Source organism: Chiloscyllium punctatum, chromosome 2 (genome assembly GCF_047496795.1).
Source record: "Chiloscyllium punctatum isolate Juve2018m chromosome 2, sChiPun1.3, whole genome shotgun sequence".
Classification (NCBI taxonomy): Eukaryota; Metazoa; Chordata; class Chondrichthyes; order Orectolobiformes; family Hemiscylliidae; genus Chiloscyllium; species Chiloscyllium punctatum.
In genome coordinates this window covers 141722472-141735863 of record NC_092740.1, presented here as the reverse complement: position 1 = coordinate 141735863, position 13392 = coordinate 141722472, and the positions used below count along the sequence as shown (strand labels likewise).

Here is a 13392-nt window from a genome sequence, read left to right as displayed (position 1 = left end):
TCGAAGCTGCCATGAAGGTCTGGATTATTTGAGACACCTACTTTTCCCAATGCTAATTTGCAGATTAGGGAGGTGAACACAGTGCTGAATAAATGGTGTGGGAATGAGGACTTCTATTTCATAGAACATGAGCCTAAGTATTGGGCTCCACCTGAACCTGGGGACAAAATTCCTGGCAAAAAGATAAATAGGATGGCCTCAAAGACTTTAAAACAGTAAATTGAGGGAAGGGATTGGTTAGAAAAGGTAGTATTAGTTAGATGCTATAATCTCAAATCCAGAACTTCAAAATTCAAAGCCACTAATCTGGAATTTGAGTGCCTGTGTAGCTCCAGGACTGACCACAAGTGGTGCTGCAGCATGATGTTGGAGATGGACTGTTTGACCCATGAAAGAAATTTAAAATGTCAAAAAAGTACCAATGTGCTTAAATAAATGAGATTACCAAGCAACATCAAGAGTTCTCTGCAAACTCTTTGGAAGTTGCAATTCACAATTAGAGAAGTAATTCACAAGGGCACCCCAAATGCAGGCTGTATTATGGAGGTTAATAGGATAGGACCAGACCCTGAAGATAATTCAATTCCCATTCAAAAGGTTTACATACATTGCCTGATTTCATAGGATTCATCCTCATGAAAGTCCAAGGTTAAACAATGATTTGGTCACTGAGTATGATGGGGGAAGCTGGGTGGGGGAGGGGGAGGGGGAGAAGAGAGATGCTTGTTGGGAAATTTAGGTGAAGTGAATATAGCTTTATAAGCTCATCATTCAGGAATGAAGTTAGCAAACACCTGCATGCAAAGTATGATAGCTGTTTGTAATTTGCTTCTGCATTAATCAGTTGTCAGTTTTAAAATTTACATGAATAGATTTTTATTGGCAAAACACTCTTACGTAAAAGGAGCAAAATTGCAACCATGATCTCAGTGGATGGAGGTAAAACCCGTCGGGCTCAAATGGTTTACTCCTGAGGCACGTCCACCACACACTTAAGCTTGTGCATCCATATATGAAGCAATTAATGTACAATAAATGTGGCAAAACAGACAAACTTGATCCAGTTTTTAAAAAATATTCTTTATTTACAATTGAACATACCTTTACAAACACCAACTGATTTTTTCATAAAAGTTATGCTAATTGTTTACTTTGGTCCTTCTGGAAAGGAGAGTTGAAACTCAAGCATTATTCAAATAAAAACATTCTGCATAATTAATTCCAAGTGCAAATGTTTGCAAAACTGACTGTAAACATCAACTGACTTCACTTTTAAAAAAAAACCCGATAATATTCACTGCTCACGACCGAAAAAACAAAAAGGAGCACAAGTCACAGGGTTGAATTAGATTATGGGTTGACCATTTTAGACAGTGAGTTAAAACTGTAAAACAAAAAGCCATAACATACAAACTCAGAAGTTTCAAAAAGCCTCTTGAAAGCCCCTCTTTAAAATAACATAGCAAATAAAAAGTGGCAAATTCCACAGGACTGAATCTAAAGCGATTGAACCACTGCTGAGGCAGTTAAAGAGAAAAACAGGACAAATTTAAAGCTGAGGGTCTGCACACATTAAAGCAAGGTGGGGGTGCCTATGGATTCTAATCATGTACTAAAGCACAAAAAATTGTGTCAAGTGGTTTAACATGGAGTGAAATTGAGTGACACATGACAAACAGATAAATCACTAATCATGCAATGGTTGGACAAAATGGGATCTCTATTAACCTAGCAAGATATCTAGCATTAGCTATTGCGGGAGATCTGACACTGTGACCCTGCCCCACTTGTTACCTGAAGGAGCAGTGCTCTGAAAGCTAGTATTTCCAAATAAACCTGTTGGACTATAACCTGGTGTCAAGATTTTTAAAACTGTGGTCAAGGATAGCCATCAAAGCTCCAACTAGAGGAAGACGGCCCACCTGAAGAACCAAGTCTAAACGCCGAGCTGATAAGTCCACTGACTTGATGCAAATTTTTGATTTAAAACTTTGCATGTATCATTCGATACTTGTGTAAACTGTACAATAAAGCAGTGTGCAATGTTGCAAAGATTACATCATTAAAAGGTAACTGAGTAAAGTAGATACAATTTTGGCTGGCAATATCCAGGACCAGAATCATTGTATCCCTTCAGTTTGTGAGAGCTTTCCCTGGAAAACAAGGCACTGTTTTGGTTAAGAATAAAGCTATACACAAGCACAAATATATCCTTTGATACTGTGGAAGAAGCTCAATGGGAGTGGGAAGCAGAGGAAAGAAAAAAAAAAGAATCATTTTGACAAATTGGTCTCCCCTCCAAATATAAATCTCTGTCGTGAAGAATATAGTTTCATATTATACTTTAAATTTCAAGTGATTTATATGTTGTTGGTGCTAGTCAGTTTACTGAACCCTTACCACTTGGACTGTGATACATACACAGATCAAGGAGTGAGAGAAGGGGTGATTAGAGTGTAGGTGCTAGTTGATAAAAGGACAAATTAACAATTTGTATTAGAAGTCACAATTAGTTTTTTTTCTCCTCCAGGCCTCTAAATGACCTTGATATTACTTAATAATTTTTATCTGAACAATCTCAAAATTGGATCTTGGCCGAAATGGAGCTTTTTCAGTTCTTTTAGTTTTATATAAATTGCATCAATTCTTCCATACAAAATTCCACTCAACATAGAAGTCCAAAAAGAAACAAGTTTATAACAAATAAAAGACAGTGTTGAAATAGCTTCCAACAAGTACTATGTAAAATTTCATTTTGGATTGGTAGCACGGAGCTCAAAAGTTGAATAATGCACACATTGTCTTGCAAACAGATTGTGCTTCATGATTCATTGGAAAGTATAAATGACCACGCAATAAATAATTATTGCGCTGAATTTTTTTTTGGAAAACAGTGAATGAATACTTTTCCAGTAGGGTAATAACAATTCTATTTTACACCTAACAAGTTGGTCAATTTGACAAAAGGTGACAAGAATTCTTACTCCCAAAGTACAGTCACCCTTCTTTCAAAATGTACAAACTGAAGCTCACAAAGTTAACATTATGACTTTTTAAAAAACCTGATTATCTGTCTGAAGGTGAATTAGACTCAAAAATCAAATGTAACTTAGGTAATTAAAAAAGATCTAAGAATTGCAAATGCCGGAAATCAGAAACAAAAACAAATTGCTGGAAAATCTCAGATCTGGCAGCATCTGTGGATAGAAATCAGTTAAGTTTTGGGTCTAGTGACCCTCCTACAGAATGCTCTTTTTAAGTGACTGCACTCATTAAAGTGCCACTAATTTAGGTAAGATTTACTAATTTTAGCCATATATGACGCACATAAAATGGCAATGGCAATATTTTTTATTAAAGTATTTTCACACTACCAGATGAAGAAACAATTGTAGCTAGTAATTAAAGGATCAGCACATCACCACTTTCCAGATGAGTGATAGGCCAGAATACTATGCAGTTTGGAAAGCATAGTATTAATAAGATGATAGGTGAATAATAAATTTACTGTTTGTAACAATACATTTCTTCTTTCAGTGCAATAGTTCCAAGATTGCAATTTTCTCAATTGTTCAACATATTCAAAAGAGGTCAGTTTTTAGTAGTACAATGTATGTAAATATTTTTAGTTAAAAGGCCAAAATAAAGCTTAAGCTCAAGTAAAAGGCACCTACAATTATGGACTTGGGACAATTAAGAAATTTACAACAGGACAAGAGTAGCAGAGCTGGGCTGAGAAGTAGCAGATGGAGTTCAATCCGGATAAACATGAAGTGATGCATTTTGGAAGGTCGAACTCGAATGCTGAATATAGGATTAAAGGCAGGATTCTTGGCAGTGTGGAGGAACAGAGGGATCTGGGTGTGCAAGTACATAGATCCCTCAAAAGGTGCCACCAAAGTGGATAGGGTTGTTCATAAAGCAGAGTGTGTTTTGGCTTTCATTAACAGGGGGATTGAGTTTAAGAGCTGCGAGGTTTTGCTGCAGTTCTACAAGTCCCTGGTGAGACCACACTTGGAATATTGTGTACAGTAATGGTCGCCATACTATAGGAAAGATACAGAGGCCTTGGAGAATGTGCAAAGGTAGTTTAATAGGATGCTGCCTGGACTGGAGGGCTTGCCTTCTGAAGAAAGGTTGAATAAGCTCGGACTTCTCTCTCTGGAGAGAAGACCTGATTGAGATGTACAAGATAATGAGAGGAATAGAGTCAATAGCCAGAGACTTTTCCGCAGGACAGGATTGACTGGTATGAGAAGTCATAGTTTGAAGATATTAGGAGGAAGGTATAAAGGAGACATCAGAGGTAGGTTCTTTACGCAGAGAGTTGTGAATGCATGGAATGCATTGCCAGCTGTGGTGGTGGAAGCAGAGTCATTGGGGACATTTAAGCAACTGCTGGACAAGCACATGGATAGCAGTGAGTTGAGAGGTACGTGGGTTAAATTACTGTATTTTACATTAGGATTAAATCTCAGCACAATATCGTGGGCCAAAGGGCCTGTTCTGTGCTGTACTTTCTATGTTCTATGTTAACTGGCTAAAACAAATAACAGAACAGTACAAATCATCAAGAATGTTCAGCACCATTTCATTCACCCGGTTTGAACAGTGAATTAGCATGAGACCAAGAGGTTAATTGAAGGCAAGGTGAGAAGTTTGTTAAAAATCCCAACATTCCATTATTGGTTTGCAGTTTCCAGCTACTAGGTTTGCCAATCTTCCCGGGTTGGTGAGAACTTAGCAGAACTGACTGACCGACCTCCCAGTGATTTCTGAAAACAAATTGAGAGATTTTTGAAAAATATTTTCAAAATATAATGCAATTGGAAAATTCAAACAAAAAAGTTTTAAGAATGTGTGAACTTAAGTGTCAGATTTTCTCTCTTTTGGCAGCATAATGTTACATAATGTAAATTAATACTGCCAGAAGTGACATGCATGCTCATGAATGGTGCCTGTTTTTCCTGCAAAGTGAGCGTGAGTAAAATGCACAGTTATTTAGCTGACAGTTCAAATCAAAAATCCAAAGTATGGTGAGGAGAATTCGAAGTGCAAAAGTGAAAAATAAGCATATTTGCTGATAGAAAAAATGGTTTGCAAAAATCTTTGCAAAGTCAATATGAATATAGCAGACGGCATTCTGGATCAAGGTTTTCAGTGAAATACAAACAGAAGCACTGCCGAGCCACACAGATAACACAAAGGAGAATAAATCAGCTCAAGCCACAAATCACATTTTTAACAAAGATTCATCCTCAGAAAATCTGGTGCGAGTTTGCCACAGTATTTCCCTCCATTTTAGTTAACTCTTAACTGACCCATTGTCTTTTCATGTTTCAACCTCATTTTTCAGAGATTAGTGTCAACTAGCTCTCTTCTATGTTGTAAACTTCAAATGATTCAATGGGACAAAAGAAATTAAAAACTCCACAACTGTAGATGCATAGTACAAAGCTTTGTCTGAAGATTCAAGAGGTGTGTTGTTTAATTATAAATGTGATCTGTTTTATGCCTGGAGTAAGTGCATCAATTGCTTGTAACTGAAGCTGAGTCAAGAACTTTAGTATAAGCGGAGGACTGAAAATCTACAAAATGGTAAAAGTTTGCCAAATTGTTTGAACAAATACCATGTAAATCCCATAAAATCAATATTAAAACTGTATATTCCAGAGTAACCATGTCCTGCACTCAGTTTTACTCAACTTTATGGCTATATTTTTGCAGAACCTGGTTGAAAATAGTTTGCAGCATTGGATTTCAGTCACTCAACAAACCAAGATGCAAAGCATCAAAGAGAAACCAGACCATTTTTAGGATACCTTGTTTCTGTACATGAAGAAATGGCTACTTCAAAAACAGAATAAGGAATCCTGAACAGCAGTGGGTAGACTGGCAACCAGAGAGTCAGGAAATGCAGCTAACACAGTTAGAAAAGACAGATTCTGCAAATCAGAGTAACTTAAGTATGAGCCAGCCCTAAAGGGGCATGAAGATCAGGGACATCTCCCAAAATGAGAAATAAGAAAGTTCGGGCCAGCAGTGCAAAATGTGTCAATTGCTATGTTCGTATTTCTTTTAGGTTTAATTAATAGCAAGAGAATGATAGTTGAAAGACTTTGAGACATTAGAGACAGGACAAGAAATAGGCCAATGCAAAGTCCAGCAAAATGGTTCAGTAGCAGAAAGTTGGTTGTATTTAAACTTGCACATAAAATCTATAGCATAGCACTTTCTGGGAGAAAGTTCCAGCAGTAACAGCAATGGCCATGAAAGTACATCCTATCTGCAGGAGATAGAGGGACACACCTGCAAGGGATCCTACTTGTCATAAAATGATAACTCCATTGATGCAATCTAGACCAAAATTCAGTGTTGGTCTGACAACCCCACTCAAGGCACTTTGCTGTAGACTAGAATGGTCATTGTCCTTTAAGCTTTGGATAAAAATCCAGGAGCAAGGGATATTTTTGATGCAGCTTCATAAATATTACATCCGAATCATATTCTTTGGCTGAATTACTCAGTCTAAAAGCAACATACTGTGAGAAAGTGTTCATACCCAATTGTGTATGCAGATTTTTAAAAAAAGTGTTACACATGGAACATGAGTGCGTTCATTGCATACGGCAGTGTTAAAGTCTGTATGCGGTGTGATGCATGAAGCATGTGCACATTACACAGGATTGAAGGAGACTGAAGAATATGTATAGTGTGTATGTACAAGTATGACGACTCAGACATGCGTGTGATGGTAGGTTTCTGTGAAAATGAGACACACAGATGGAATCAGATATAACTGAAAGGAAACTAAATAGAGCACATAACTCAATTATGCTATATCGATGCAACATTGTGTTAGGCATCAAGGTTTTACCTGACTGATTAACTGTGGTTAGAGCTGGTTTCACATGCTCATTTTGACCGGTGACAATCTATAACTTGCAAAAACAGGAAACAATACTCTATATTATAAAACACGCTGCTTCTTCCAAATTTAACTATCGTTTTCACTAAAATACCGGATCCCAAACCCGCATGTTTGCCAAAAATTAACCACTTCCTCCTGAGGAGATGCCCTATTTGCACACCAAGTTTTGATGAAATTCTGTTAGCTTTTGAGACATATTGTTTGCAGACAGAGGAATTACCTCCAATACCTTCAAATGCAGAGGAGAAACACCTTTCCATTTGATTACCAAACATATTAAGGCAAGGAAACATTTTTATATTGATGCAAAACAATTTTAGGTGAAATCAACTTCAAAACTGAAGGTCAAAGAAACAACCATTTTCGATTCATATCCCATACATGGATATACATTACCATAATTTCATCTTCATTAGGTTAGTTGTCCTGAATGTCCTAATGAATAGCAACATGGAAACAGCATTACTGCAAATACAGAATGAAGGATGGGCAATAAATGGGACCACTGAATGGAGGAGCAGACCCAAATGGGCCAAATTATCGAATGCTGCTCCTATATCTTATGGTCTTATTAGGATCACTCATTTTGTGAAAAATTGCAAAAAGACAAACTGGCAACATAATCTAGTTGTTAACTCCGTAGTCAGGATCCCCAGTGAGTTGAAGTCATTTCCACAACATGCGAATTCACAATGTATAGCTGAATTCTGCTGGGACATTACTCTTCAAATTCTATGTTGTTTGGAGAAACTTCAACCATCTTAGCCAAAATCAGTCTAACAGTGAAATGCAATTCATTGGCAACTAGACAGCTTGCCTTTGCAGAGTCCATATCACATTTCAGATATCACATTGTCAGAAATCAGTGTGGGCACATAAATTACTCAAGTTTCAAAGGCAATCCGAAGTGAAATAAAAGCACACACCTCAGCTGATGACAGACTGAAAAAGCAAAATATTTAGAACAGTGACAGTGTGTTCCCGAGAGCCTGAAAGTCACACCTGGTTTAGAAAACATAATGGAGGATAATTCTTGCACTCAGACTTCAAAAGTGTTTTTTGAAATAACAGTGTAATTCTGAAATTGTCCACTCAATGCAATGTTCAAGTTTCTGGAGTTTACATGATGAAATCTGAGTGGCAATTTGAGTTCAACTTTATCTCTGATAAACAAGGAGAAAACGTAGCACACAAAAGTAAATTAATAAGGCACATATGGTAGACAGCATGAAGGGAAAGGCTCTTCAATTTAAGAACAGAGTTCTTCACCACTTATCCTGAAGGTTGTCTTCCAGGCCCACCAACATCCACATCAATAAAGGTGTATAAAGGATATTTCTTGACCTCTAACACTGTATACTTGAGTGAATTTAAACCATCATGCTGCATTGTCTGTCTTGTTTTAGAAATTCTGTTAAACCTGTAAACAAACATTTCAGAATGACCAATAGTATATTAATAAGAACACATCTCTATTAAAATTTACATATCTAGAATTCATGCTTACATGGAAAGGTTGAATTTGTATTTGAACTATTTCATTTGCACCATAAAATTCATCTGCCTGGGTATTTAGACATTTATAGGTAGCTCAAGAACTGCAAGCACATATTAAAAGGAAAATGTTAATTGAAAGAATTAACTGTTTTGAAAAGATAGGCATGAGGAATGCAGCAGATATATCATGTATGAGTTTTCAGAAGGTTAGAGTAAATTTATACAGCACAATAACAGGCCAGGGAGTGATCTGTATCACAATCCATACTGTGGTAGCTGTTTGCATGGAGAATGCTGGTCAGTCAGTCAGTCTTGTCCTTGCAAACTGCCTTGCCCCTCCACTAATGAATCACTATTACTCCTATATGACCACAATTTGGAGAAAGCATGGAGGCTTGCAAGGGCACAGAATACATTCTTGGTGTGGTGTCAATATGCAGCACCAAGGCTGGTTCAGTCACATCACTAAAGACTAAATGGCTGGGTCCTGAAGGCATTACTTCAAGACTGGATCTGAAGCAGCTGGTGAGGGAACCAACAGGAGGGAAAAAAAAGGTCTTTAAAAAAATCCACTTATGGGACGTGTTGCTGGCTGGCCAGCATTTATTGCCCTAGTTGCCCCGAGAAGCTGGTGGCGAGCTGCCTTCTTGAACTGCTGCAGTCAATGTGCTGTGGGTAGACCCACACTGCCCTAAGGGAGAGAATTCCAGGATATTGACCCAATGACAGTGAAGGAAAGGTGATAAATCCCAAGTCAGGATGGACAGTGGCTTGGAGGGGAACTTGCAGGTGGAGTACCCATGTACCTGTTGCCCCCATCCTTCTAGATATGTGGTTATGGGCTTGGAAGATGCTGCCTAAGGATCTTTGGCGAAATTCTTTTCGAAAAAGTACTTTGTGTATGTTGCTGGCTAGGCCAGCAATCATTCCTCATCCCTAACTGTCCAGAGGCCAGTTGAAAGTCAACAACATTGCTGTGGGTATAGAGTCACATGTAGGCCAGACCAGGTAAGGATGGCAGTTTCCTTCCCAAATGGACATCAGTGAACCAGATGGGTTTTTTCTGAAAAGCAACAATGGTTTCATGGGCATCAGACGTTTAATGCCAGATTTTAAAAATCAAACACAAATTCCACAATCTGACATGACAGGAAGCGAACCTAGGTCCCCAGATTAATAGTCAAGCAATAATACCATGAGTCCATTGGCTCCCCCAAAATGCATTTTATCGATGGTACACATTGCTGAGCAATGGATGTTGTGAATGCAGTGCCAATCAAGTGGCCTGTTTTGTCCTGGATAGAAACTGGACATTATGTTGATGGAGCTACACCTATCCAGATGGGTGGGAGGGGTTCCATCAAATTCCTGATGTGTCTTATAGATGAGGGACAGATTTTGGGAGTCTGGTTTTTTGTTACTTGCTGCAGTATAGCTAGCTGATTATCTACTCTTGAAGTCACATTTATATGGCAAGCCCAGTTGAGTTGAGTTTCAGGTCAATGGCAACCCCTAGGATGTTGGTCATGAGGGATTCAGCGACAACACCACCATTGAAAGTCAAGGGGCAGTTACACTGTCTCGTATTGGAGATGATCATTGCCTGGCAAGTATAATAGAAATGTTACTTGCCACTTTGTCCAAGTCTTGTTGCACTGTGTCATGGACCAGTCATCGCAAATGGTGCTGAACATTGTGCAATCATCCTCTCTTCTGACCTCACGATAGAGGGAAGTCATTGATAAAGCAGCTGAAGATGGTTGAACCTAGGACGCTACCCCGAGGAACTCCTGTAGAGACAGCCTGGAGTTGAGATGACTGCTGTCCAACAACCATCTTCCTTATGCCAGGTAGGACTCCAACTAGTTGAGCTTTCCCCTTGATTCTAATGATGCCACACACTCAACTGCCACCTTAATGTCAAGGGCTGTCACTCTCACTGTACCTCTGGAATTCAGTACTTTTGTCACATTTGAACAAGACTGTAACGAGGTCAGGAGATGAGTGGCCCTGGCAGAACCTCCCCTTGACCTCAGCAATCGACTGCTTCACCATCAATGTCCTATCTTCATATTAAGGACACCCTCCATGATGTGTTGGCACTCCTGTGTTAAATGGATGAACTTCAAACAAATCTAGCATATAAAAGCTCAGTGTCCATAATACAATATGGGCCATCAGCAGAATTGCCTTTAAACTCAATCTATAACCTCATGGCCCAGCATAAGCTCCACCCTACAACTGCCACCAAGAGGGGAGATTTATCCTGGTTCAATGAAAGTATAGGTGAATGAATGGATAAGATGCAAGCCCTGCAGACTTACCAGATCTGGTTATAATGGTGGAGGACAACTAACAGAGCAGCAACAATATCTACTGGAATTGCTCCACCAATAAGGGATTGCATCAATATGGATAGATGAAGCTTTTTTTAAATAAAAAAAAAAGGAAGGCTAACAGCAGATTTGGCAAAGATGTTTGAAGCCCTGAAGAGCTTCAGAGTAAGGGAGCCAGCTTCCAAAGCCACAAGTTAAAACCAGAGGGCACCAACTGAAGACGACTGGGAGAGTATCTTGCCCATAAAAGGTAGGATTTTTGCCCTAACACTCAGTATTTATGGTGCAACACACTGGCTGCTGAAAAACTGAAATAAAACAAATGTTGAACAAGCTCAGGAGGTGAAGCAACTATAAACAGAGAAAGAGTATGACCAGCTGAATTGCAAAATTAATTCCATTTCTCTCTCCCAATCAGGTAAGTGCTTACAATATCAAATCAGAATTTAAAATATGCTACACTGTTTCAGACAACAACTTACCTCTGAGGGTTAGGTGCATTATTTCTATCTCTGTTATGTTTGATCATACGGCATTTCCCAATGCCACCATCTGGACGTGAAATCCTCATGCCTTTGAAAATTATCCTATTAAGAAAGAAAGGAGGATTTCAAAAAGTTAGTTCTTCTTATGTCTCTTTACCATAGTCTAGCTGAGTGGGACTGTACACTTGATTCTATTAAGAAATCGTAGCCACTGAATTACCTCTCATGGATTTGCTTCCCAGTCTTGGTCTATTTCTTCTTGCACCCCCAGGATCTAGCCTTAATTCCCTACTTATTTTTTCCATCTACATATTTGGCCACAATAATGTAATCTGGAAAGAGTTTCCACAAGTACATCGACACTCAACACTACTGCATCACCTTTCGCAGCCTTTTCACCATCCACAGATTGTTAGATTCCTTTTCTAAGCAAGGAAATGAGAAATTCCATTCAACTCAAGTCCCAGATGTCAGTATTTAAATGCACACCTGGGCAGCACCCACTTTCTGCTCTCCATAAATATGCTACTTATATCCTTGCTCACTTAAAGTTCATTCACTCACCATGCAATGCCTGCTAGTCTACATTAACTCCTAGTTAAACAACAGGCCGATTTTAAAATTCTCATTCTTGCCCTCAATTCCTCCATGGTCTTTCCTTATTGCTTTAATCTCCTTCAACCCTATAGCCTTTTCAATACTTATGTTCTGCCTTATTCTGACCTTTTGATCATTGCAGATTTTAGGAATCCCATCACTGGTGGCTAAGCCTTCAACCACCAAAAACCTTGAGGTCGAGAATTTTGTTTCTGCTTTTCTTTGATCTTACACCAGAAGGTACTCTAAAAAGACAAATCTAGAATTTGTTATTAGATTCCTGTACCAGTATATATAGTTTTATAGAGCAGCATAGTGGCTCAGTGGCTAGCAATGCTGCCTCACAACAGCGCCAAGGACCTGGGTTTGATCCCCACCTCGACTACGGTCTGTGTGGAGTTTGCATATTCGCCCCTTGTCTGTGTGGGTTTCCTCCAGGTGTTCTGGTTCCCTCCCACAGCCCACAGACGTGCAGATCAGATGAACTGGCCATGCTAAATTTCCCATACTGTTAGGTGCATTAGTCAGGGATAAAAGTAGGGCAATAAAAGTAGGGGAATGGGTCTGGGTGGATTACTCTTTTCAAAGGGCCGAATGGCTTGTTTCCATAATGTAGGGAATTTAATTTAAGCAAGGCAGAATGCGACTAGCAAAATACCTAATGGACTCTGTGCATTTTAACTTAAAATTAAAGTTAGTAGAATTATCTGGCACAACTCAGATCAGACACTTGATCCAATGAGCCAGCATCAACACTTTCCAAAACAAAAGCTGGTTTCAAACATCTTTCATGTGTTATCTTTGAATCATTAAAACTGTAGTAACTCAGCATGATAGAAACTGGTAGCAAACTCCATACGGGGCAGGCAAGTGAGTTACACTTTCAGTCCCTTGCTCTTTATCGCAGGTTGACTTCTCTGCTTCACTTTTGCCAATAAGACCAAAACAAATACCTTGTCAGACAGGGAGAACAGGGTGAATCCTATGTGTAGACGATGCTTGAAGAGGGGTTGATTTGTGCATGTTTAGTGAGTTTGGGAGGAGAGGTTGGTTAGATGAGCTAGTTCCTGCATGTGGGGAGGGGCGTGACTCATTAATGCATGTATTGGGAGTGCAAAGATAAATCACTGTTTTGGAGTGGGAAGGAGGGGGAACAGGACGGATAAAGGCAGAGAGAGATGGGGACTGCAGGGAAGGTAGGAGAGCAAGCATTCACTGAGTCTTTCACCAGTAGTAATATTGAAAGACTGGGTGAAGAGTCAGTACATCTAATAACACAGTTACAAAGTTGACCCACAATATGCAAATTACATACTGAGTGTTCCTGTCTTCTTATTGCTCTTGTTTCACTAGCATTTAGCCTCACATTAGTTTTCCCAAGTGTAAAAATGAGTTGGGACAAATTGTAAAGATATGCCTTTTTATTATTGTGCTTTATAAAATTATGGACAGAAACGAGGGAGAACATTTTTAAAACCAGTGTTCTAAAGGATTATTGCTTGTTTTGCAAAGCAAGCAACCTGAGGCACAGTATGTGCGGTTTCCT

At 39.0% G+C, this 13392-nt stretch overlaps 1 protein-coding gene across 1 annotated transcript in view; it reads right to left on the bottom strand.

The window, feature by feature from the left end:
- Positions 1-1066: 1066 nt before the first annotated feature.
- Positions 1067-13392, bottom strand: part of LOC140490980 (beta-1,4-galactosyltransferase 1-like) — a 52291-nt gene continuing 39965 nt past the window's right edge. The window contains exons 5-6 of the mRNA XM_072589155.1: positions 11247-11351; positions 1067-8351 (exon numbers count right to left, since the gene is read on the bottom strand). Coding sequence (XP_072445256.1) covers positions 8204-8351; positions 11247-11351 — 253 coding nt within the window. The 3' untranslated portion in view covers positions 1067-8203. The remainder of the gene's footprint in view (positions 8352-11246; positions 11352-13392) is intronic.